The 26,518-nt window shown below is 39.1% G+C and overlaps 4 protein-coding genes and 1 long non-coding RNA gene across 12 annotated transcripts in view; 2 read left to right on the forward strand and 3 right to left on the reverse strand.

Annotated features, from left to right (window-relative positions):
- Nucleotides 1–525: 525 nt before the first annotated feature.
- On the reverse strand, nucleotides 526–19,152 carry LOC133842613 (hippocampus abundant transcript 1 protein). Of its 3 annotated transcripts, none has more exons than XM_062275789.1 (9): nucleotides 4,129–4,988; nucleotides 3,823–4,056; nucleotides 3,395–3,490; nucleotides 2,807–3,331; nucleotides 2,533–2,741; nucleotides 2,379–2,465; nucleotides 2,220–2,317; nucleotides 1,889–2,152; nucleotides 526–1,673 (listed from the first exon to the last, which is right to left on the reverse strand). In XM_062275789.1, exons 1-9 carry the CDS (start codon nucleotides 4,582–4,584, stop codon nucleotides 1,576–1,578), a joined length of 2,067 nt encoding a protein of 688 aa, XP_062131773.1. In that variant the 5' UTR covers nucleotides 4,585–4,988; the 3' UTR covers nucleotides 526–1,575. The 3 variants fall into 3 exon arrangements, with proteins under 3 accessions (XP_062131773.1, XP_062131775.1, XP_062131774.1); XM_062275790.1 differs by lacking the exon at nucleotides 526–1,673 and adding an exon at nucleotides 12,897–13,060 and having other exon boundaries at nucleotides 1,712–2,152; XM_062275791.1 differs by lacking the exons at nucleotides 3,823–4,056; nucleotides 4,129–4,988 and adding an exon at nucleotides 18,438–19,152.
- Nucleotides 5,128–12,105, forward strand: LOC133842616 (uncharacterized). Of its 2 annotated transcripts, XR_009894412.1 has the most exons (3): nucleotides 5,644–5,763; nucleotides 5,853–6,287; nucleotides 12,088–12,105. It is a non-coding gene; the product is annotated as an uncharacterized LOC133842616 (long non-coding RNA). The 2 variants fall into 2 exon arrangements; XR_009894411.1 differs by lacking the exon at nucleotides 12,088–12,105 and adding an exon at nucleotides 6,967–7,913 and having other exon boundaries at nucleotides 5,128–6,287.
- Nucleotides 19,153–19,387: 235 nt separating the features above from the next.
- Nucleotides 19,388–20,913, forward strand: LOC133842614 (alpha-1,3/1,6-mannosyltransferase ALG2). Its single transcript, XM_062275792.1, has 2 exons — nucleotides 19,388–19,543; nucleotides 19,615–20,913. Exon 2 carries the CDS (start codon nucleotides 19,621–19,623, stop codon nucleotides 20,884–20,886), a length of 1,266 nt encoding a protein of 421 aa, XP_062131776.1. The 5' UTR covers nucleotides 19,388–19,543; nucleotides 19,615–19,620; the 3' UTR covers nucleotides 20,887–20,913.
- Nucleotides 20,636–23,659, reverse strand: LOC133842612 (ubiquitin carboxyl-terminal hydrolase 5). Its single transcript, XM_062275788.1, has 2 exons — nucleotides 23,027–23,659; nucleotides 20,636–22,969 (listed from the first exon to the last, which is right to left on the reverse strand). The coding sequence occupies exons 1-2, from the start codon at nucleotides 23,526–23,528 to the stop codon at nucleotides 21,003–21,005; spliced, it is 2,469 nt and encodes an 822-aa protein (XP_062131772.1). The 5' UTR covers nucleotides 23,529–23,659; the 3' UTR covers nucleotides 20,636–21,002.
- Nucleotides 23,660–24,848: 1,189 nt separating this feature from the next.
- The window catches only part of LOC133842611 (kalirin), a 45,528-nt gene continuing 43,858 nt past the window's right edge, over nucleotides 24,849–26,518 (reverse strand). For all 5 annotated transcript variants that reach the window (XM_062275782.1, XM_062275786.1, XM_062275784.1 and 2 more), the window contains one exon: nucleotides 24,849–26,489. In XM_062275782.1, coding sequence (XP_062131766.1) covers nucleotides 26,286–26,489 — 204 coding nt within the window. In that variant the 3' untranslated portion in view covers nucleotides 24,849–26,285. The remainder of the gene's footprint in view (nucleotides 26,490–26,518) is intronic.

Raw genomic sequence — 26,518 nt, forward strand, 5'->3', positions numbered from 1 at the left:
ACACCAGTTTCTTGTTCTGTTTTTCTTTGTTTTTATTTTTATCATAATTGTTTGGTTTTTTTATCATTTTGCTTCACACTATTTTCATGTTGTTTTCGTTTTCTTGTTGTTGTTATTCACTGCGTCAAATGTTAGTACATACATTTAGGTATTAATAAATAAATATATGTATGTGTGTGTGTGTGTCTGTCTATCTGTATATAGAGCATACTTGTATGCTTTACAATCAGTTTCTCTTCATTTGTTTGTAATCTATGTTAAATATAATTTTTACATTAGAAATTTGGTTTCAGTTTTACATTAACTGCTTTTAAATTGCGTTTCATCAAAATCAAAAATATACTTTTATACATATATATTTGCATTATTATTATAATTATTATTTTGTTTTATTATTATAGTTATAATTATTATTATTATATTATGTCTACAGTATTACAGTATTTATATCGAAAGTTGTGAAACTTTGCAGGTGCAAATACTTTACATCTACTTAGTACTATACACATACGCACTTGTTTCCGGTTTTTTTTTGTATTACGCTAAGCCTTGTTTAATTTGTAAATAATAATTCAGTTTATATTTTGTTTTAACAAAATAAAATCTATAGCTCCAGATTTATTATTAGATTTATATATTTTTTTGTATTATTTGCGTTTTATTTATTTTGTTTTTCGTTTACGACTCGACTCGACTCGAACAGTTTGACTCTTATGTTCCTCAGATCACACTAAAAATTTGCAAAGTAAAGCTTACTACACAGTTAAATCTATAATTTAATAATTTGTTGTGTCTTCTACGCGTAAATATAACAAACCATGAACAATGCTGCGGATTACTGATATTACTGATCAATTAAACAATTCTATATATAAATATATTTGTTTATATAAATATATGTGTACAATTGTTATTTGTGGCCGCCTAAAAAACATTTGATATAACCCGAAATAGATTTCTTGTGCTGCACATCTCACAAAAAAATAATAATAATTGTATTTCTTCTGTTTATTTGGCAGTTTTTTGTTTTGATATATATAAAAATAATAAAAAAAGAGAGTGTGTTTATGTATGCTAAAAAACACTTGTTCCTGTGATGTTACATTCAATTGAATTCGAAAATTAATTTGTTTAGCGGGCCACGAGGCAAGCACGAAAAATAAGAAGAATGGATCGACTCTAAAATTAACTAAACGTGAAGTGTAAAATATACTCGTAAAATACATACAATCATACTATTATTTAAATAACTCTGAGGTCGTGCACAATTACAGTTAGTTGTTGTTGTTTTTTTGTTGTTAAATAGCAAATCACACGCGGCAAGGAAAATAATAACAGCATCTTTAGTCGAAGTAAACCTAGAAATCCTAACTTAGCGCTGGGGTTTTTGGGGGATTTTTTGTTGATGTGGTTTGCAGTTCATAAACTAAAGCAAAAACTAGATACAGCATTTTTTTGTTGTTTACAGTTACACTAAATTGTATAGACACCAGCTGTTTTGCGATTGTGTGACAATATTGGTGTTGGTGTGGGCGTGGGCATGGGCATGGGCGTGGTCGTGTCGGCCATGTCGAACTACAGTTGCGCCAGCGAATCGGAGCGTATTAGAGGCGCCAACGAGCTGGGCACTTTGTGGCCAGTTTCGATCTCGTACTGCACATCAAGCGAGGCACCTACAAAATCCAGTGGTAGAAGCAGCAGTAGTAGGAACAGGATCAGGTTTTGGAATTGATAAGCCAATAGATAGACGGAAATGAAAACAAAAAAACAATTGGTATCAATACACAACAAACACTTTTCAATTTTTATATACTATTATTGATGATATCATCCGGAAGTAGCACACAATATTATGTGTTTACTCCGCTCTTATCAGGCTCATCCTTACGTTTCTTTTCCAATGTCGTTTGCTGGCCCTCGGGTATGAAAGCAGCCACGACAATGGCACAGAAGACACACAATGCACCGAAGACAAACGGCGGCCCCGGCACATGATGTGAGATTTTTTCAACACTCGTATGACTGCTCTTCACATAGGAATCTTGATCGACATTCAAGTCAACATTAAACAAATAAAAGATGACGCCAAATACCGCTGGTCCCAAGCCATTGCACAGGCCTCGCATGCCGGTGATCATTCCCTGAACGGCACCTAAAAAATAAACAGTATTGTAAATAAACAGACAACTTGTGAGAGCAATGTGTGTGTGTGTGTTTACCTTGACTTTCGGGAGCGGCATAAAGTGATACAAATGCACTTATAGCTGGATAGGTGATAGATCCCAAGGCAGCGACAACGCCAGCTGACCACATCATCCTGATATAAAGAAACCACATCAATTAAGAGTTTAATCATTTAAAGTTTGCTTTGTACTTGCCATTTTTGACTGCCCAAACCATACCAAAGCAGTTGAACTAATTCAAGGGCTAGGCCCACAATGATTGTGCGCTTGGCGCCAAGTACTCTGAAAAAACAAACAACATTAGCATAAAATATGTTATAGCAAACTTGGCAAGAATTTCCTCACTCACTTCATAAAAGAGCCAAGCGTAACTTGTACTGTGATGCTGAGAATGCCAACGACAGCAATGAAAATGGATACTTCAACATAGTTGAAGCCCATTTTCAGCTTCAGATAGACAAACATGCAGGAGTACTCGCCAGCTTCGGGCAGATAGGAAAGCAGCACCGTTAAGCACAGCATTAAGACGGTCTTATCTGTGCCCACCTTGCGCAGTGCCTGTAAAACAAACAAAAACAAAGTTAGTAAAGAGAACAGTTTGGAATAATGTTAATTGAACTTACCAGAAAGGGATCTGCTTGCTCCCAACTGATGGGCGCACCCCACGATGCTGGCCGCATCTTTTCCGACAAACTCTCCGGCACCGCAACCAGTATGAAGAAGACATCCAGCACGGCAATCGCTGTGGACAGGGCGACGACCAACGTATCGCCATACATGTCCATCAGAGCATTGCCAAGTGCGGGTGATATGACCAGACTGGCCGCAAATGTGGCCGAAGCCAGGCCATACGCCTTGGAGCGCTCCTCCGGTGTGGTCACATCGGCCACATAAGCGAACACCACCGAAAAGGTGACGGCAAAAACGCCGCTAATTGAGATCAAGGCAAAGAACCACCAGGTATTTATGCACATCAACGGTATGGGCATACAAGTGAAGAATACTGTGACTAATAGGAAAAATTTGCGACCCCAAATGTCGGACAGAGCGCCAATCAATGGCGCCGATAGGAATGACAGTATGCCTTTGATGCCCATCACCAGGCCGTTCATAAGGAACGTGTGATCGGGGAAAGTGCGATTCAGGGTCTGCAAAGAAGAGAATTTGTGATAAAAAAGATTCTGAATTAGTAATATATTCCAGTAGCTTACCGATATAATGGGCATGGTGAGCAGACCCCACGCAAAGAACTCTAAAAATATCACAACCAGCGCATGATGCACACTTGGCTCGCCAATTCCCGAACTCTGTGGAGCAGAAAGTAAAAGAAATCAATGAGTATATGTAGTATATAGTATAAAGTGAGGTATATGAATAATACTATAGTATATTAATAATACTATTGAGTGTATAATATACTATATAAACGGAGGTCTGTCTAAGCAAAAGAATTTATGAACATATTTAGTATATAAAGTGAGATATGTATAATACTATTGCGTTTATAATATACTCTATACTGTCTGTATATGAATAATACTATTGAATGTATAATATACTATATAAACAGAGGTCTGTCTGTCAATCAATCAGCGCAACTTATTGCTAAACAATTTAAAGTGGAAACCTCGTGACAAACCTTGCAACAGCACATCTTACAGACGACGCGTATCCACTCAAAGAAACGATTGCGTCGCGGCGGCTCTGGCGGCGTTGTCGCTCCTGTGGCGCCCAGTTGTGAACGCATCGAGATGTACGATGTGGAGGAGAGAGTGCGTCGATGTGTGCCGCCTGATGTTCTGGTATTGCTGGCAATCGGTGCGTTTGTCTCGGCAATCGCAGCGCTGGGATGCGTGGCCGCATACCGTGATGACTGCAGAAGAGATGCAGGAGAGGCATTAACAGCTGATGCTGATGTTGATGCAGCATCCTCTTGGCTTCTTACCGTCGGCACATTATCCTGGTCGGGCACATCGCTGGTTGTGGCTATCGAAGCGGAAAGATTATCAGTTTGTTGCTGCTTGGTTGTGGAGGAATGACGCTTGACAAGCTGACCGCCCCGACCATAGATGGCCGGGGAGAGGGGCAACGAGTTGATGGTTTCCGCATCGGCTGCCACATCGGCCACATCCGCTGTGGTTGGCGTTGAGCTGCTGCTGTGCGTGCTCTGCGTATCCGTTCGATCGCTTATATCCGATTCGTCCTGCTTTGTCCTGCTGTCGTTGGCTGTGTTTGTGGTTGTGTTGGCTGCTGCTGCTCCTGCTGTCAAGCTACTCTGCTCGCTGCTGGTTGCAGTCGCTTTGCTTGCCTCCAGCTGCGGCTCATGCTCATCCAGCTCAAAGCTGCTGTGCGCATTATCCTCTGTGGGCTGCCGCATGGCATTGCTGAAACCGTTCCGCATGTTTATCGCTCTTTCGATGATTTCTTGTCTCTCGTTTGATCGCTATTTCTCGCTGTTTCGTTTGCCAACAACAAAAAAAGTGATGAATGAAAACTCAGTTGGCCGACGTCGTCCGTCGCTTTGCTCGATTACTAATTGCACTCTTTAACGCTGGCTCAGCTATCACACCAATTTCCATTGCCACGTGTCCGCATGTGTGTGTGTGTGGTAACGTTGATAATCAAACGATATTGGCTAGGAACATAGCATATGTAGATCACAGATCACAGAACCAGGTCCCAACTTCACTTCTTGTCGTAGTAATAATTGCACACGTTTCGCATATCATTTATGCAGTCGAAGCATTTAAAATGATATAATATGAAAATCCAGTTCGTTTTCTTCACTTTCAGGCACTTTTCTGGCTGTAAAACGAGTGGATCATTGTTTATGGTTGTTGTTGTTTCCGTTCTCGAACCGTTTGTTGTTGCCGTTTATTCATTTCATAGTTCAGCTGCCCTTGCAATGACTTGGCAAAGTGGCCAAAAAACAGTTGGCTAATAATTGGCAATGTTCGCATCAGATACTAAACAAATGACCAAAACAATATTGCAATTTTATGGCTCATATTCTAGAGAATAAACTGCTTTACGTGGGTGCATATAAAGTCTTACTTTATAGCGAATGCAATTTTTAATCGCCCATAACTACTTATGAAGCCAATAAGGCTTAAAACAGATCATTTATGGTCGATCGTATTTCGTATTCGGATCGATTAACAACCCCGTCAAGTATGCAATAAAATTCGCATCGAACAGTTGAGGGTTTCAAAAGTCGTTAAATTCCAATTTGTCGTTGCGTCTATTTTCGGTTTGTTGTGCAAACTTAACACACGAATGCCAATTGAATGGACAAGCAAACGAGGCATAAGTCACTTAGTAAGTACTAACTAAGTGTTACTTAGTTAGTCTATATACAGCAATTAGCATGCAAAATAGGCGGCAGCTAAATCGCTTTTCAAAATGCCAATCAAATTGTTTGTGTACGAAAGAAAGAAAGAAAGAAAGCTTTGCATTTTATGGCAATGCCTGGAACAATTTGATTAAACAAAAAATATCAAATGAAATGAAATGAATAAACAAACAAACTGTGGTCCAAATTGACTGATACTTGCCGAAAAACATATGTAGAGATATCTAAGTATATGAGAGACACAATAATTTACGATTGTTTGCAAGTAACGAGCCAAAATTAACTAGAGTTGAATTTCGAAATTTATCTTTTCACAGGGTGGTTGGCAACAACGATTTGATTTTGGAATTTTGACACAACATGTGAATTTCCAACAAACTTTGATCATCACGACACAATTTCAAAATATTCGTATCATTTTATTTTCTTTTATTTACAATAAAAATTCCCCAGAAAACAAAAACAACAACAGCAGAAAAAAAATCCCGTTTTGCAAACAATCGTTGAGCGAAGCGTCTGCCAGGTTTCCATGCGCGTTCAGCACTAAACGAAAATGCCAACAAAAGAGAATAATACAGAAGAACGAGAGAGCAAGAGAGAGAGAGAAAGAACAAGAGAGTGAGAGAATAACTGGGGCAGAATAAACGATCTGCAGTGAGCTTGCGCTTGAGGCTGCGCAACGGATTTCGTAGACAAAACTAACAAAGTGAATTTGAAAGCAAAGCAGAAGGATCGACGACAAAATACCCTAGGTAAGCAGACGCAACTAAGCAGCGAATAAATAGGAAAATTCGATGTGATTTCTACATTTATAAGATTTTTGCAAATATTTTTCGTTCAAAAGTTGTAAATTACGTTTCACTTAATAGCTGGACAACGAAATACCCCAGTTAAACAGACAAAGTTAACTGTGATGCAATGAATAAACAAATTTCAAAATTCTTTACGTTTAAATGTAGAGGAAAATGTAAAAAAAAAATGTGTAAAAATCAGATAAAAATTCATATTTGAATAAATTAAAAACCAATGAAGTCTTTCAGCTTACAGCTGTGAACTTTGAAATAACAGTGCACTAAAAAATATATAACGGTTTTTTATATACCTTTAATAATAGTTCAAAAATAGCTAACTGTGATGCAACGAATCTTTAGAATTTTAAGTGCTGTAACGTAAAACTATAATTGCCAGCTTTTTTGCAAATAGTTTTCTTTAAAAATTGTATATTACATTCCTAGCATCGTTTTTTTTTCTCTTTACATTTCTAATTAAACCATTTATTAAAAAAAAAGTTCAATCAATGAAAAATCTATATTTGAAAATGCAAGTAGACAACATTAAAGCACGAAAATACTGCAAACAAAAATCGTTCTGAATCATCATTCATTTTCAAACTCTATAAACCTATATACCAAAGTCAATAGTTGTTTATAGGGTATCAACAACTGGCACTAATGGATCCCATTAAAACTGAAAATCACGCTCAAATAACATTTGTTTGTGGAATTGAGTGAAATTTCGCGCAACACGTGCACAAAGTACACATAGCATATGTGTGTGTGTGTACCTCAAGCAAATGCAAATGCACTAGAAGTAATATTTTAAATAAACGATAGAAGTACTTTAGTTCAGTGTTTATGCGGGCTGTTGACAAACTTACAGCCGAGCAACACAGCAAATTAAAATAAACATAAACAACAAAAGCTGCCGTAAAATTCTAATGATCGGCAACAGCAGTTGAACATCAAGTGGCTGCGGCACAGCTCATAAAAAAAAGAGTAAAATAAAAATAAAATAGAAATGGCGAACCACACGTAGTTGAAGATAAACTTGGCTATATTTAATTAGTCATTTAATGTGTCCAAGTAGCAAGTACTATGTTTGTAGTTATCGTGAAATCAAACTGCATAAACAAAGCTGCGTGAGTCAAACAGGCGACTGTTGCTTAGGTTCTATGTCGAATTAGATAAAAGACATAAAAATAACTGGCCAAACTGTATAAATCATAGCGACGTGCTCACCCCACGAGAGATCGCAAACAGTACACAAAAAATAAAAAAAAAAACTAAATAAATAAATAAATGTGTATAAAGAATAAAAGACAATGAGGTCAAGTGCAAACATAACTAAACGAGCTACGCTGCCCAGTTGCAGTGCCACAAAATGAAACGAAAAGCGGGTTAATCATACACAACAAAAGAATGACAAAATGTAAGATAAGAAAACTGTTGTGAGTTAATTATTTGTTTAACTGAGTGAGGTATGTATGCCACAAACATAAGCTGTTTATGCATCTCCGTTGCCCAAAATGACCTTGACAAAGATCAGCATATGAAGCGGGAGCAACCACAAAACCAAGCCAAAAACAGAAAAAATAAAAAGCCGGCGATGTCGTAACAATTTGTGCACGGGAAACAGCCGAGAATGACAGAGGAAAAAGGCAACATTTATTTTTTGCTGTGTTTCCCATTACATTATTGTCAAAATCATTTTTTGTTTGCTTGTGAAAATGACAGAATCAGCGATTAGATACCCTGTATTGAAAGAAATGCAAAGAGCATGTAAATGTAGTCTACTTTTTGGCTGATCATTCGATCGTGCTTCATATGCAAAGTGCGCTATGAGCTAATGCCATGGCGTATACGTAATGTCATCTATTTGACAGCACTTTGGGCCGTTAATTAATCTGTGTGCTGGTCGCACACGTGTGTCGCCCTTTGCTGTTCTTTTTTCTCTGTTCTGTGTTGCTGTTGTTTGCATACTTGTTTGGTTCAGGTATAGCAGCTAAAAAACACGCAAGCAAAAAAGGTTTGCCTGCCGTGGCAAGGTCAAGTTTTGGGCTGTGTTTTGTGCTGCGGCCTGCTAAATAATTGATATGCATAAATAAAAAGCGGTAGCGTATGTAAGTAGTCAGGCATTCTTTCTTTCCCACCCGCCTAAAAGTCTGCAATTGTACAGTTTTGCGAAAATTAAAGTTTGCCGCACTTAACAAGGCTGAAATACTGTGCAGCAAACTGGGGCAAGGTGCAACGCACACACATCGATAAAGACACAAATGTACACAGAGACACAGAGACAAAGCGAGCTGTCATTTGCTGTGTATCTACGAGCCAATGACAACATATCCGGAGGAAGCGAGCGCGCGGGGGAGCGGAGACGACAGCCAGCTCAAGTTATCACAATTTCAATTTACCCAAAAGTCCATTAAAACTTTTGTCGGGACGCGCAAATTAATCAACGAGTCTCAGACAGATTAAAAGGATACAGAACAATATATATGGTATAAAAAGCAGTTGCCAACTAATTGTAAGTAATAATCGATAAATGCCGCAGACTGTTCTTGATAACTGTTGATCTAAGCATTTGATGAATGCTTTTGGCTTTGCTTTGCTATTCAATGGAAAACCTATGGAAAGCAAGAGAAAGAAAGGGAAAAAGAAATAAACTCAAGGTTGAATGAATGTGCAGCAAGAGCAGCAGCAGCAAACGATGCTCAAATTCAATTCAATTCATGCAATGACGACAACGACAGGCTGCTAACGTTACGTATACGTAATGTGCCCTCGTGCACACACAACAGGAGCGGACTTCGGGTGGCAATTGAAAGCGCATTGCGCCGTGCAGTGCGTGAGGTCAGAAGATTGCTTGCGCCAAAAACTCGGCTATAAATAAGTAGTTAAATGATAGTGAAATTGCGAGGCAAGTACACAATCAATAGACATAAACCTAAATAGCATGTTATCTGCTGCATAAATCAGCCCAGGGCCTTTTTAACGATCCCAAAACTAGTTTGCTCCTGTTATACACATAGTAGAAAAGCTGTGGCGCGTGCTGTCAGCGCAGCTTGCCGCCTTTCAATATTAAAAATAGTTTGTCAACAACGTGGCCAGAAAGTGTCAAGCTGCGATGGCAATGCTTTCGGCCCAACCAAAGGGAAAGCCAATAGGTGCCAACGACACACACACACACACATACAATTTCATAGCGAACCATTTAGATGATGAATGTGCATTTTATTGATTTTAGTTTGGGGCCGAGTTATCTAACTCGGGGGAAAATGGGGAGGAAATTGCAGCCACATCAAATCAAATCCTGCTGATGCTAAAAGGAAGCTCTCAATATAAATTGGCAAAGCGGGATGTCAACGCCCAGCGACCGAAAAAGGGGCAGAAATTGGTTTGCAGCGCAACAAAAAAATAACCAAAACGAAATTGGCAGCACAAAACGTGGCCAAGTGCAAGGCTTCATTCATTCAGTTCTGTTTTAGGGCTGTGTTTTGATACCCGGTCCCCATAGTGTAGAAGGGTGTTATAGCTTTGTATATATACTTTATGGGGTCAGAGATGATTCCTTTTGCTTGTTAACCCCTCCTATATTCATGATCAGCGTCGACAGCCAACCCTATATAGGCATGCCCGCCTGTCTGTCTGTCCGTCCGTCCGTATAAACACATAGATCTCAGAGAGTATAAGAGATATAGATATAATTGTTTTTCGACAGCATTTCTTTTGCTTGCTCGCCGATCAAGTTTTTTTTAGATTTTTTGGCCACGCCCACTTCTGCGCTGACAAAAATTGAATAATAAGCGTAGTTTTGAAGCTAGAGTCTTCAATTTTAATACATACATTAATAACTATAATCTTTATGATTCTTGAACGTTTGGTGGCGATCAGAAAACTTTTTTATGGGAAAAAACGCCTACTTACAACAAACCCTGGTAGTTTTGGCTGACAATTTGGTATATTTTTGCACTATTTTTTAATTTCTATATTAATATACCCAAAAAAAACCTTTGGTGTATTTTAGTTTGGAGGTTTGTTGGCTGACGATTTGATATATTTTATCAATACACCAAATATAGATTATGGTTTATTTAGGTATTCTTGCGGTATATTATTTTTAGTATATTTCAAGAATAATACTGCTTTTTTTCAAAACGTGTAGCGGATATTTCACAGTCAAGCACACTCGACAGTAGCTTACTTTCATGTTTTTTTTCTATATTGATTAACTGCGATGATGTTGCAGGCTGAATCACGAAACTGACCTTGCATGTGCCACACTCACATGCCCCAAAACGCGACAGCAAATCAAAAAGAAAAAAAAGAGGCGAAGCACGAGCAATTCAAACATGTTTTGCTCTACTCAAACTCTGTTGTTGCACCTTCGCAAAACTGTTGACAACAATAAAAGCGCTGCAGGCAGTTAATTTGCATACAACACAGCGCATTATACGGTTCGGTTTTTTTTTTTGTTTTTTGTGTCTTGGCAGCAGTGCCAAAAAACGCGACAAATAAAATTCTAATTTGCGCAAAGCGACAGTCAAAATGCCGGTTAAAATAAACATTTTTAGCCAAGGACAATGCCAAAAGTTGTGCAAAAGGACAATCTGGATTGTGAGTCAGCGAAAGAGAATATATATATAATATGTACATAATATATCATCGTAAATTGATTTGGAAAATGAGCTGAAACTAAAGCGGAATGTATAATGAAAAGCGAGCTGCAGAAATTCCCTTTTTCCATATTGTTTCAACAGACTCGTTGACGACAGGCTTGTGTTCTTTAAAGGATAACAGCTAACTGTATATATTAGCTTGCAGTTGACAGCACAACAAAAGACAAAGGCAATGGGCGAAGGGAGGGAAGACTGCGGCGGCGGCGACATTGCGCATACGCCGCATTAGCCACCGAAGCTGTTTATGAACTGCTGCGAGTCAGACAAAAGAAAGCGAACGACAAGCGAACGACAGCAAGCCACAATTTATGGATGCCAGTGTGTTATCTAACGGCGTTTCATAAGACTGCCACAGTAACTTGCCACTGCCACTTGCCACGTTGCCACTGTTGTTGCCCTTGCCGGCTTCTCCTTCTTCAGCAACAGCAGCAGCAAGTTGTCGAAGCTGCTGCTTAGTAATTGATTGGCTGGCTGTGAAAATATTTACTCTGCCATATCGAAAATCGGGGTCATATATTAACGTTGCCAGCTCAATCTGAAAATGTCAGATGAGTAGCTAAAAGGAAAGAGAAGATATATGTGTGTGTGTGTGTGCCTATAAGACTTTTCGCAAGCGCTGGAAAATATGCTAATGAAACACGAGAAAAGTACCGAGAGAGAAGTGTGATGCAAAATTCTTTTCACTTTTGCCAGCGAAAGTTTATTGAACCCGCAAGACGTAGCCAAACAACCTACGTTCGCAGTTACATACGAGGCAGCTGACAACCCCCGCAAAGCAATGAAAATAAAAAGGGAAATAAAACTGCGTCTAGTTTTGCGAATTTATTAAGCAAATAAAATTGTTTATCAATAATATATATATAGAGGAAACCAGCAGCGCGCTAGCTTTAATTTAGTTTAACCACACTGCGTATACGCAATAAATCAAATATATATAGAATTTAATAAATAAATTGGTTTTGCCTGCAATTAAATAGAATTGCGCATACGATGACGCTAATCATGATTGTTGCATGCAAATGTTGACCATTCTAGGCTCTCTCTCTTTCACTCACTCTCACTCTATCTTTCTCTTTCTCTGGTTTGTTGCAATTCAGGTCAACCAACGGGGGAGATGCGGGTATTTTATGCGACTTTTTTGATGTGGCCATAAAGCAAAAGAAAACTAAGCAAAATCATTTGCCATAAACACAGCAAGCACAACAATGAGCTCAGTTCAGTTTAGTTTAGTTCAGTTTCAGGACACAGAAAAGAGAGAGATGGTGGAAATAACAAAAGACTTTTAATGAAGGTTTGCTTGCACTGAAGCGATCGAAATGCGCAAATTATGCAAAAATTTTCGTAGTACATTAGGCGAAAGCAATGCTGGTCAAGGCAGTGAAAGTAAAGTACAAAAGGATGCGAGAGGAAAGAGGGAAGAAGGGGGGCGGACCGTCGAGGAAGCTTGTTTGAGTGACCTTCTTCAAGGAAAACAACACGAAGGCTTTGGCGAGCTTGTGCGTATGCGTTGCGTCTGTGTGTGCGTCTGTGTGTGTGTGTGTGCGTGAGTGTTTCGAGTGTGTGTCTGTAAGTATATGAATACGGCGACGATGGGTCGTCTGAAGGAGCAGCAGACACACGAAACTAGCGTTGAAAGCATAACAGGAGACAGCAGCAACAACACAAAAACAACGAAGACAGTCTTAGCCACAGCAACAGCAACAACAACAATGGCATTAAGAACAAACAACAACAAGTACGTGGGCACACTTTAAGTACAGTTACAGTTTTTGCGTAACGAGGCAGCCAAAAATAAATACAAACAGCGCACTCAACAAATTTAAATTTTCCATTCAATTTGCTGCATTGTTAATTGGTATTTGCTTTCTGATTGATATTCATTGCAATAAAAAGAACAACAACATACAACTACACTCTCTGTTGAATCTCTGTTGGTTTATTACACTTTAAACATATTTTCGATTTTTATTGTCGAGCACATGGAATATTTTTTTCTTTCTTATTTTCTTGGGTTCTCGTTTAACCGACGCCGGATTTCGTTTTTAATTGCACGAACGCGTACACGAAACTAAAAGGCAAACAAAGTAACTAAGCCCAAAGAACACATCAACAATAAGAACTTAAACAACATAAACAAATAAAACCCAAAATAAAAGAAACAAAACTTCTATTTTGTTAATATTTTTGTTGTATTTTTTCGCTTCTTGTGTTGCGTTGGCGGTGACAGCGACAGCGACGGAGACGGCGACGACGACGACGACGACGGCGATGACAAAGACGATGATAACAAATAAAATTTGGGACAGCGTTTCCGAGCGTGTTGTGCGCTTTTCCACATGCTGCCTCGTACTCAGCTGGAAAAGCGTCGTCGTCTCACTTTTTCTCGCTGCTTGCTCGCTCAACGCGTCTGGGGCAATGAAAATTTTCTCGCTTCTGTGTGTTGCTGCTTTTTTTTTATATTCGAATGTTGTTGCTGTTGCTGTTATTTTTTTCCTTCTTTTCTGCTCTTCTATGCAATTTTAGTAGCATGCGACGCGAAAAGCTTTAACGCGACAAAGCTTTTTTCATTCGGTATATTTGTTTTTCATCTACTTGGCTCATAGCGTTAGCCAAATTTATGTGAACAAACGAACTAGCTTGCGGAGACTTTGTCACGAATTGATTTGCGGAAATTATTCGAATCACATGGCGTATACTTTTTATGAGACTCTCTTTCTGCTTCTATGCTGCCACATGGCGTATACTTTATTTTCATTAGAAATCCCATTTTTTTGTTGTTCTATACTTTCACTGCTGGCCTCCCACGCACACACATGCGTTTTGGCTCAGCTTCTTCATTTGTTTCACTTTCGTCTCTCTCTCGTTTGCTCTATAAACCTGCTTTCTCAATTTCCCACAACATTTCCCTTTGCTGTGTTTACTTTTTGCTATTCGCAATTCTGTCTATTCATTGTTGATGTACTTCTTCTTCTTCTTGTTGCTGTTGTTGTTCTTTTTGTTGTTGTTGTTGTTGCCTCTGTTGCATGTTGCCCATGTTGAGTGCACATTTCGTGCACGCGCACCCGCTGCGAGAGAAAGCTTTTGCCCTTAGCGAAAGAGAGCGCAAAATACTCAGAAGAGAGAGAGCCTTTTGCGATTTCGCTTTCGCTGCGGCTTCTGCGCGCTTTACGTTCGTTTTATGAATGAAAGCTTCCGCAGGCCACAAAAATGTACCAAAAAAGGAATCATTACTGTTTATGTTCCATTGGTCAAGAAAAAACGAAACCAAGAAACATTAATTAAACCAAACTAGCTGGCAATATATAGAATGTCCAATTAATTTCTCATCGCACAGTAATTAAAGCGTATTTCGGTCTGTTCGGTGTAATTTTCCACAGTTTTCCCGAGTAGACACTAATTGCCACATGACCATGCTTACGATACATATATAATTTGCCTCTGTCGCCACATGCAAAGCGAAAGGACATCCAGTAACAGCGCCAAAAGCCAATAATTAAGTTCAAGGTTGTACAGATTTTTCCCCCTTTTTTTCTTCTGCATAGGAAAGTCAGAATGTTATGGGTGTAGCTATATAGAGAGGGCAACTAGGCGTATGCTTAATGATCGCATACACTTGGCTGCCAAGGAAAAAAGTGTTTAACAGCATTTATGAATGTTGATTAACTTCGATAGCAAACTGAGGGAAGAAGTTTTCTATTTAACACAATTTATCAGCTAAGTTTTTAAATTTAAGTATGCTGATAAAGCAGTGAAGTTCTAGGAATAGAATAAATTAAAATAAACTTATGCAGAACTTCATTCTATGAATATATTATGTTTAAATCAACAAACAAAATGACAAGGTTATAATTACAATAACACAATATATAAAGTATTGCGTATGGAAATGTGCTGATAAAACTGAAAAGTTCCAGGAATATAATAAATCATGTCATATTATTTAGAATGCCCAATTAGTTGTATATACTCTAATTATCAGTATAGTTTCTAAGAAGCAAATTATCTCAAAATAAAAGAAAATAATAAAATATAGAAAATATTTTGTGATATTAAATTATTTTATATCATTAACAAAACTACGAGTCGCAATTCATAAAAAAATGTTACGATATATAATATATCTGAGCAGTTCTATGAATATTTCTTATTAATGGGAATTTACTTAGACACTTTGTTTTTCCAGTAAAGCTAACAAAGCTGGAAGTTGTAAGATTTTGCTACGCACGAACATTTTGTTAGGCATAAAAGTTTGAAGTTCTACGAATATATAGGTAGATATAGAAAAATAAAATGAGTAATTCTCTGACGAAAAATGTGGGCGACACTACTTACAGAGCAAAAAACATAAGCTGCAACTATTTAAAAAATAGGTGAAAGTTATTCTCATAACTTTTAGTCATATATTTACACTTAATATTGAATTTAGGAATTCTTTTATCATACGATAAGATATTTAATTCGTAATTTGTTTGTTTTTTGTACGAATTTATTCATTTTTTCAATTATTTTAAAACAGAAAAATAATTTCAAAATCATTCTTAGAGTCGAGAGGGAACTTAAAACCCAAAAATAATCATTCTTAGTTCTAATTAAAGTGCTAAACGAGAGCTATAATATTCATTATAATTAAAAATAAAAATACATTTTTTATATGTCTTTTTTTAACTTTAAATAGTGTCGTACTCGAAGTTTTCACCAGAGAATTACCCATATATAGATTTCGATAAGTCTTTCTTACAAAGCTTTAAGTTGTAAGATTTAGTTACGCACGTACAATTTGTCAGGCATATAAAACTGAGCAGTAAATTTATTTCAAAGTTAAGTTTTCTCATAAAATCAAACAAAGCTACAAGTTGTAAGCTTTAGTTGCACTAATCAATGCACACATATATAGAAAACGAAATTAATATTAAATTTGCAACAGCGAAATTCCATGAATATTGTGTTTGTGCGTTGATCGTAATTTAAGAGCCAATTGTTTTGTTGTGCAGTGTGTTGCTCATGTGCTTGGCGGCAAGCTGGCTGCCCAGGCACAGCGCACAGCGGTTAGCGATTAATTATCTAGAAGCTATGTAGAATACACGCAGTCAACGCAGTAGCATTAAATATGCATATAGAAAGAGTCAGAGAGAGAGAGAGAGAGAGAGAGAGAGAGAGAGAGAGAGAGAGAGAGAAGAGAGAGAGAGAGAGAGAAAAGGGGGAAGAAGAGTAAAAGTAGCTGATGCAAAGTTAAAATGAAGTTGCCACAGTCCCAGCGAGTGTTGTGCCACATTTTGTGGCTTGTAATTACACACCAGTGTGTCGACCCTTCTGCACTTGGCTCCACTGCTCCACTGACTACTTTGCAGGAACGGGAACGGGAATGTGGCAAATTGTGATTAATGTAATATTTACACGCGCACGCATACTTTTTTCTCCTTTTTTGTGTTTTGTGTATGAGCTGATTTAGCAGCTATGTCTCCATTAGTCGCACCCATGAAAAACCAGAAGCAGAAAAAACCCAAATTATAAGGTTCAAATATATATAGTATATTGAATACCAAGGATCGAGGGAGTTCAATGCACTCCCTAGAGATTATAGAACAGAAGCACACTTCAAGAACATGATTATTAGTTTCTTAATGAGCTTGAAGCACTCAAAATGAAACTATAAACAAAAGAAGCAAGAGAACAGCTTTTCAATGAAAGCGAAAGCGAAATTCGAACGAATCGAGACTCGAACAACAGCTTCAGCTTCTGCTTCAGCTTCTCTGGCCAGCACATTGAACAAGTGGTTGTTTGAGAGGTCACAGCAAAGAGCAAATAACAGAATCGAGCAGCAGAAGAAGAAGAACTTGAATTGATTATGAAATTTTTGACACAGACACACAGCCTCGAAGATCTTGAAATGGAAATTAAAGAGCGACACACAGACACACATTTCGTGTAGATATATATCTCAACATTGTTATTGTTTGCTTATTTACTCGCTCGCTCGCTCTTTGGGGAATGAAACTTTAATGCTGTTGTTGTCGTTGTTGTTTATTCATTTAAAAGTATTACTGGGCTTACAATTAGAGCGCGATGCACGCCGACTCACGCGAGTTTAGCTGATGTCAGACAGGGGCGATTAGTCATGCCATATACGAATATACCCTAGAATAATGTTGGCCCTTATCTTTTGTACTATTGTATAAAACAATATCCAATATTGTTTGAGGTTTATTTTAGCTGTATTGTTAGCATGCAATTATAGGTCATTAAATGTGTGGGCAATATTATCGATGTTTTAGGTGCATTTATAGTATTTTTAGAGTCACATTTATTTGCTTTGATTGTGACTTTATGATTTTCAAAAAAACCAAGTTTTTCTGATATTATCGCTTAGTGTTGAACGATAAAGCAATCGCCTCATGGGAAAACACACGAGGTCTACAGCTCATCAACACACACACACACACGCAGTTAAATTGCACCTATTTGGAATGAGTATGTGTATGTGTGTGTGTGGTATATACTATATACTAAAACGTAACGCACTTATTGCTGTTGTTATGTTACTGCCAGCACAATTATTAAAATGAGCAAATAACTGTTTGATAGGCTCTCGAAAGTCGCTTTAAAGGCGACGTATTATAATTAAATATAATACGATGGAACACACGAGGCGTGATTCATGACGACGGCATTAGCGTTAGCGAGCAGCGCAGCACTCGCGTGTGATAACAGCGTCGCCTTTTCAGAGCTACAGTGAACGCACGCTAATGCGCGCAATTTACATAAATTATAGATAAATGAGCGTGAACATCGAAGGTCGCGTTAAAACATCGCTTACAGCTTGTTGCACCTTAAATATAGTTGTCGTACACTTATTAGTTTAGCAGCTGAACTGATTGATTGACACACGCTTAAATCTATTTATTTGAAAAATTAAAAATATGAGTTTTGCTGTATTTGAACTTTAGTAATAACTTTTCAACTATTTGTTTGATGAACGAATTTAATATTTATTTTTGTTTTCTTCATAAATCATTTTTTTTTTTAATTTAAATTTTGAATAGATTGAAATTAAAAGTTTTTTTTAGAATTCTTCAATTTATCGTTTAAATATATTGAAATTTATTGAATATTTCGCAAAAATTGTATGCCTAAAAAAATTTCTTATGCTAGCGTTGCTAGCGGTGGTAGCTATAATTAGCTATATATTTTTGTTATTGTAAATTTATAAATAGAGTAGAACCAGCATTAACTCTTATTCTTTAATTTTTGTATGTTTATTCATACACGTTGTGGTCGCTGCGCAACTAACTGTGCGATATCGATTCACACTAAGTGGCGCCACTTCATGATTGACCACTGTGCTGATATCAGTTGCACAGGTGTTAAAGGGGGGAATGTCTGTGCTTACATTTCTACGCACACACATACATATATAGAACTATGTTTGTATGTATGTTGAAGTACTTACAGTGAATATACTGCTCTTGTGCGCTCGATTGCGTATGACGAGACCCGCCAAGGGCTTTTTCACATAGATTTTGGGCATCTTGATGGCGCTTGGTTTACGTGGCCAATAGCGCGGCGTGTGCCGGAAAATCCCTTTCGATATGCAGCCAAATGTCAATAAAGTTGTTATTGTTGTTGGTGTTGTAGAGTTTTGTTTAATTGGCTCACTTCGCGCTTATGTGTATGTGTGTGTGTGTGTGTTTTGCCTTGTGTTGTGTTGGTATTTTTATTGTGGCGGCGGGTTGTTGGTTTTCTTTTTTGTTCCTTGTATTAGCAACAATTTGCATGCATTACACTTGACGTTTCTTCTAGATGTATATAATACTTTAATTGAACGACAACGTTTCGGTTTTTAGGTTTTGGATTCTTTGCTATGATTCTATTTATTCAGCAACAACAACGAAGCGCGCTCGATGTCGATGATGCGTTCGCTTGCTAGTAATAATTTAATTGGCGGCTGCATCCCTCTGGATAATAATGGCTATCTGCTCTCTATATATAACACTGAAGGCAGCGCCTATTATTATCACTATCAATATCGGATACGCGACGGTTTTGTTGTTGACAAAAAGAACTGCTCAAATTTGTTGTAAAATTGTACGGAAAATTTAATGCGTTCGTTGCAAACACGGGCCGAAATACGAGCAGAACCCAGATAAGCGCTAAAAAATACCGTAACGCATCTGGTCGTCAACAGAACACAAGTTCTAGAGTTGACAGCGCTTGCGAAATCTATCGAAATCGAGAAGTTCGCATGCCAGCTGATATTTGACAGTCAAATTAATTAATGGTTGCTGTGCTTTTAAAATTATTATTAAGCATAGTAATAAATTAAATTTATCTAATGTTGTTTATAGGTACAATTTGAGGGCATTTATACTAATGGCTCATGCTTATGACTCATACTGAAATCACAACTGCTTATCGGAGATAAGCATATTTATCGATTAGCAATTGTTCTAAATTTATCGTTGTTGCAGCACATAGTCAATAATCAAAATAAAAAAATTTAAATTATTAGTTATTGCATATTTATGTTGCATATAATGCAAGTTGAATGACATTTAGGTAGGTAAAACTATCCCAAAAAATATCCAGGAGTTGTTTTACTTTAATAAATAGCGCAAACATTTTTGCAGTTTTAAATGGTTCGAGTTTTGTTTTTGCATCCCGATCTGGGCATCGGAGGCGCCGAGCGTCTGGTCGTAGACGCCGCTTTGGCATTGAAAGAGCGTGGCCATGACGTCAGTTTTCTGACCAATCATCACGACAGCTCGCACTGCTTCAAGGAGACCGCCGATGGCACGTTTCCGGTTCAGGTGGTGGGCGATTGGCTACCACGTCAGCTGTTTGGACGCTTCTATGCTCTCTGTGCCTACATTCGTATGCTCTATGCCGCCGTCTACGCGAGCTTCTTTATGCCCCAGCGTCACGAAGTGCAGCTGGTAGTTTGTGATCTGATTTCCGTTTGCATTCCCGTGCTGCGCCTGGCGCCGCACAAACCACGCGTGCTTTTCTATTGCCACTTCCCGGATCAGTTGCTGAGCCAACGAGAAGGAGCGCTTAAGCGTCTGTATCGTGCGCCCATCAACTGGCTGGAGGAACGCACCATTGGCCTGGCCGACAAGGTGCTTGTCAACTCGAAGTTCACGCTGCGTGTCTTCCAGGATACATTCCGGCATCTAAGCACCGCGCCCGATGTTTTGTATCCCTCGCTGCATACGCAATACTTTGACAAGATGAGCGCCAAGCTGGAGCAGCGTGCCGCTTTGCTGGACGATGAGCCATTACACGCGCGTGTGCCGCGGAATTCCTTCGTCTATCTGGACATCAATCGCTTCGAACGTAAGAAGAATCATGCGCTGGCGCTGCAATCTTTGCGTCTCCTTGGGAACATGTTGCCTGCGCTGGACTTTAAGCGTTGTCGGCTCATCATTGCAGGCGGTTACGATACACGTTGTGTGGAGAATGTGGAGCACTATGCCGAGTTGGAGGCGTTGACAGAGCAGCTGGAGCTGCAGGATAATGTGGTGCTGTTGCAATCGCCAACGGATGAGGAGAAGTGTCGTCTGCTATATGCCTCGCATTGTTTGCTTTACACGCCGGCGAACGAGCATTTCGGCATTGTGCCTCTGGAGGGCATGTATTTCTGTAAGCCAGTTGTGGCTCTCAACAGTGGCGGACCCACGGAGACTGTGGTGCACTCCTCCACGGGATTCCTGTGCGAGCAGCAGGAGAAGAGCTTTGGCGGCGCCATGTATCAACTGTTTCGCGATGAAGCTTTGCGGGTGAAAATGGGCGACTTGGGACACAAGCGTGTGCAGCAAAAATTCTCATTTGAAGCATTCGCAGATCGCTTGAGTCAGATTGTGGAGGAGCTGGTGCCGACAAGCAGCAAAAAACACAAATAAATATGCAATCAAATTATTGTGGATTAATTTGTTTTACTTTATTTACGCAATATGCAGAATTTTCACAAAATTTTTGGGGGACACAGTTGGGAGATCAATTGTTGTTGTCGAACGCTTTACTCTTCGCGCATATACAAATACAGGTAGCCCAGATCCTTGGGCGGATTCTGTGACTTGGCCACCTTGGTGTCGTTGAAGATCACCCATTCTCCCTGTTTGCGTATGTGGCACACATAGTGTCCCACCTGGGCCGAGGTGCCCATATGCGAGATGAATGCCAGCAGTTTATATTTTCCAGATCCATCCCGATAATTCGTTGTGGCTGTTGCAGCCGCAGCTGTGGGAGCTGCTGCTGCTGCGGGCGGCGCCTCATCAATGCTGTCCGCATGCGAGAATATCCAGTCGGTGGCACGTTCCACATTGCCATCGGTGGCCTTAAGCGCTGCCACCGCCTGTCGCTCATCAAAGCCCATGCTCATGAGCATAGCCAGACTCTCCGGGTTGGCCACAAACTGCTGCGCTGCAGCGGCCCCATCACCAATTCGATTGTTGGGCACCTCGAAGGGATCGGAAATATCGGGATCGGCAATGTGCTCCATCAGCCAGTTGGAGGCAGCCTCGAGACTCAAGTTTTTGGTATGGAAACAAGCACGTTTGCACGCCTCCGCGGGGAATCCCATGGTCAGCAGCTCCGACATGAACGTCTCGTCGAACACAAACTTGGGCGCCTCAGTTGCAGGCTCTGGCAGCGGATCCTCGCCAGCTTGCAGTCCACCTGAAGAACGCCATACGCTCAAATCCAACTCATCAGGCATATCAACAGAGACATCCAGTTTCTTGGGTACCCAGTCATCGCCTAGCGTAAATTTACCCAAATGAATCATGAGGAAATCCGGCATGGTGGCCATACGTGTTGTTTTCTTGGCATTGGTTTTGCCATTGATGGCCGTCGAATAGAATTGTTCGATCAGTTCAGAGCCAAAGAAGCGTTCCAGACACGCCTGCAATGGAACCTTGTGCCGCACAATATCCCGATTGAGCAGCCGTTGTCCGCTTGCTTGGGCAGCTTGTTCACGCTCCTGATACTCGCGCACCTCGTCTAGGTTGGTGGCCTGGTCGAGGGGAATGGGCAAACGGAAGCTGTACTCCTCGTGCGTCGTGTACTTGACTTTGCGACTAGCCAAGCATTCGACTCGATCCTCGAGCTGAAACTTGAGCGAATCAGCGGGATTGAATTGATTGCGCGAATTCCGATCGAGCAGCGTCAGCAAATGCAAATAGAAATCGTTGGCATCCTGTTGTTGCTTGGTGCTAAAATCCGGGTGATTCTTGCCCACAATATTCTTAAACATGGTCGGTGAAATGCCCGTCATGTGCTCCGTGTCCAGTGAATTTTCAGCAATGCTGCTGTATTTTCCCGACTGCAAACCGTTGCCCAACTTTGCCATTTGAATGTTGAAATCATTGGCCGGATCACTGGGGTACTCCTTGAAATAATGCTCTGCGCCGCTGCCCACAAATCGCTGCTGGAAATCGGGGATGGCAAAGAGCACTTGCATCACGCTGTTGATGTAGCAAGAGTTGCCCAGATTGCGCATGCCCGTAAAACCGGGACCAGCCAACGGTTGCAGTTCGCTCTCACTCTCCGTTAGAGCGGACCATTCGCCAATGCGCTGATTGATCTCCAACTCCAGCTCCACCATGGATTTCTCACTCTTTTGCATTGCGGCCATGTTGATGCCGAAATGCGACAAATGCTTTGCCAAATGCGGATCCAAGACCATGTCATCCTCGGGATACGAGAAGACATCCGATTTACCATCGGCGGTGATGGTGCCCAGCTTAACAGCAAGCGGATAACTGGTCTGACGATAGTGTTCCACGGCGTGATCATTGCCGCCGCTGCCATCGAAGAATTTGCGACCACAGAGTATGGAACCATCCGTAAGATTGAGCCACAGATTGTTGGTGAGATCGCATTTCTCGCATTGCCAGCCGGCGGGTGGAATCTTCTTGCCATTATCCAACTGCTGCAAATTCTCGGCATACTTGGAGGCCTGACGCACCTCACCATCCCAAGTGCCTGCAAGGAGAAGAAGCAAAGATTAGTTAAGCTTCTCTAAGCAACTATGCAACCTACCGCTCAGTGTTGCCTTCTCCAGCTTGGCTATCGCTGAGTCGGCGGCAAGAATTGCTTCCACTGCTTGGGTGACACGCATGGGCAGCTCGGGATCCGGATAGGGCAACTTCTTGTCGAGCTGCGGTGCCACGACAATGCTATAGGTGTACTTGATCTCATACTTCTTAGCCATATCAGTCTCATTGTAGCCGCCTTCGACGCCAATTGCCAGACGTGTTATTTTACGCTCTGGTCCCGCCTCCTGCTCTGCCGCTTGCTCTTGCTCTGCGGCGTCTTCTTTGAGTTTGCGCTCGCGTCGAATGTGCAGAAACACATTGTTGCCGGTCTTGGCGGCATATTCGCAAACAAATGATTCGCCGAAGCCCAAGAAACTCTGCAGACAGACATAGAGGCCCGTCGGCGTCTCTGGATTGTCGTAGGAGAAGACGCATTCGTCTTTGTAGATGGGCGGATTGCCGCACGGCACGTTCACTTTTGACAAATGCTTGCGTAGCTCTTCCATGCTTACTCACTTTGATAATTATTAGAATACAGTTTTTTTTATTGTGAGAGGGGTGAAGGAAAACTTATTGAATTTGCTTGCAGCTGCTGCTGCGACGCTTTTGCATTACTCGGCAGAATTCGTTGAGAGATGCCAACTCGTTGCAAAGCACACTCATACGCAGCGCCCAGAGTTTGCCACGCTGTGGCAGCTTGTGCATGTGAGCAAGCTGCTCGCTATGACACACACAGCACACACCATTCAAAAAAGCCGTTACAGATTTGATTATTCATAATTAATTTCATCTACTTGTTTTTTGCATTTATTACTCACTTTGAAAATTTAAATTCAGATTACATGCTTGTTTTTTTTGTTTTTGTTTGTTTTGTGGGTTACATACAATTTGTATTTCGATATATTTACGTTATATATATATTTATGCATATGCTTTGTTGTTGTTTTTGTTGCTGTTGGTTTGCGTCGTCAATGTTGAAACTTGCTTTGCATTTTATTCGCTTACTTGGCTAAAACACAGATTAACACGTTTATTTAATGCTGTTCGCATTTGCAAAGACGTACATAAAATAATGTATACATCCCATTCATCATCGTACTATCATTATTAATAAAAATACACGCACATTTTCAAAAATTACCATCAAACCACAATTATCTAGAATTTCCATTGCCCCATTTGGTATTTGCTCGTAACAGTTTTAAAGTACAACAATAAGTTTAGTTTTTTGTTTTTGTTTTTAAATAAAGTACGACACATAATTTAAATCAATTATGTTACATATATTATACGACCGTACAGTACATAGAGTTCTATTAAAGTTAGAGAGATATCAATATACGTTATTAAATTGTTGCATGTGTGTGTGTGTTTAGTGCAAAAATGTAGAAAAATGTGGCCGTTAAGTTTCCCAATGTGCGTTTTTCTTTTTTGCTTCTTGCGTTCGTTAACATTTAATCATTATTTAATCATGCCGGAGGTTCATTTCACATATATGTAAAAAAATACATCAACGCTTCTTTCTCTATTCTCGTTTCAACTCTATATTTAGCTATGCTAAATCAATTATTGTTTACATTTATGCTGATATATGTTCAAAAATGGTTTTTGCATTTTTTGTTTTGTTTTGTTTTATTTCTCAGATAGTTACCGGTGTATCTTTTATTTTTATGGATGCGCATTTAAAAAAGAAATCATTAAAACTAAACCTGGTGAACAACCGTTTAGTAACTTTGTCAATTGTGTGCTTTATACATTTAATCAAATCCTGGTCCGTTTTATATGTATAAATATGTTAATGTTTATAATTATTTGGTATTCTGAGAGTATGCAATTTCTGTTACTTGACCAATGTGAGAACAGCAAAACCAAACTGACTTAAACAGACCTTATCTCATATAGCGACTACTCTGTACATGCCCCTAGACTCACCTTACCTTAACTAACAAATGACGCACACCAAAGATATTTATATTTATATATGTATATGTTTGCTTAAATATGGTAAATATTTATTCCATTTCTGTGTGTTGGTGTGTGAGTGTATGTGTATTCGTTTGAGAGTGATAGTAAATAATAATGAATGCAAACAATTAATTACGAAAGTAAAACGAAATGCTTTTGATATCTGAGTAGGCATTATTTGTTTTATTTTTAATGCGTTATTTCAAATTATAAACTGAAAATCTCTAAACTTATTTTCTTTTTTTGATTAATTTTTAAAGCTTAAATATTTTATTATTTTTAAAATATATAAAATACAAATACGCGCGCGTGTGTTTGTGTGTATATATGTTTAAATATATATATATAGATAAATTAAAGCGAACTTAAAAGATATTCCAAATGTTTGTTGTTTGTTTCACTGAATTATTACATGTACATATGTATGTGTGTATGATAATTACAGAAATCACCGCTTAAACAACTGAAATTAAATTTAGCATTTCATTACATAACTAAATTTTTGAAAATTATAACTAAATGTACTCATTAAATACTTTACTTATTACTTTAGACTTGGTTGTATGTAGTATGTATGTGTGTGTGTGTGATTAATTATTTATGTTTCGTTTACTTTTAAGTATTCCATAAATTGCTTTTGATTGTGAGTACTTGAGTTCTTACTTTGCCGTTAATACAAAAAAAATGTCAATAAAATAAACTAAAGGAACAGAAGCAAAAGTATATCAATAAAACATAAAAGAGAAACTAATTTAAGAAATGCACATAATATGATTAATATTCTTGAGCATATAATACTTTTTTGTATTTGACACGGAAATCAGAAACATGAAAGATTTGCAGACGGCACATACAAGTTATCAAATGTAAAGTAGATCAACGAGGCGATTAAACAAAAAATAAAATAAATTAATTACAAGCTACATACAAATTAGGACTTGAGTATGTATGTGTGTGTGTGTGTTTGGGTGTGTATGAATGTGTGTGTGTGTGTGGTCGATAGTGAGCAAAACGAACAGAAACAGACGCTCAGACAAACAAGTGCGAGGCGAGTGCTCACTAGAATTTCATTTTTTTGTTTTGTTTTTTTTTGGTGTCTCTCTCTCTCTCTTGGCCAAAACACCTTGCAATGTTTGTTTTATTTAAGTATTTCTATATAGAACTACCCTTGGTAATTGTAGTATATTATTATTTTTGTGTTTTTTTATTTCTTTTGTTTGTTTGTTTGTTTTTGGAATTCAACACACACACATTTGTTGTTTGCTTTCGCTGCTGTGGCTGTGTGTTGTTCAATAGTTTCAATTGTTCAATGGATTGACGAGCCGGGAAATTAATGCGCTCTGCTGCTCGAGTATCTTGTTTAACATGCCCAACCATTCGGCATAGGACTCTGCAGAGGCTGCCTGGCAGTCGATTGCTACTGTTGGCTTATTCGGGTCCGTTGATCTGATTCGAAAACTGTAATCACTCTCCTTCATTCGTTCCAGATGCATGTGGTTGAGCTGTTGAGCACATTAATAGAAATTTATGT

This window comes from Drosophila sulfurigaster, chromosome 3 (genome assembly GCF_023558435.1).
Source record: "Drosophila sulfurigaster albostrigata strain 15112-1811.04 chromosome 3, ASM2355843v2, whole genome shotgun sequence".
NCBI lineage: Eukaryota > Metazoa > Arthropoda > Insecta > Diptera > Drosophilidae > Drosophila > Drosophila sulfurigaster.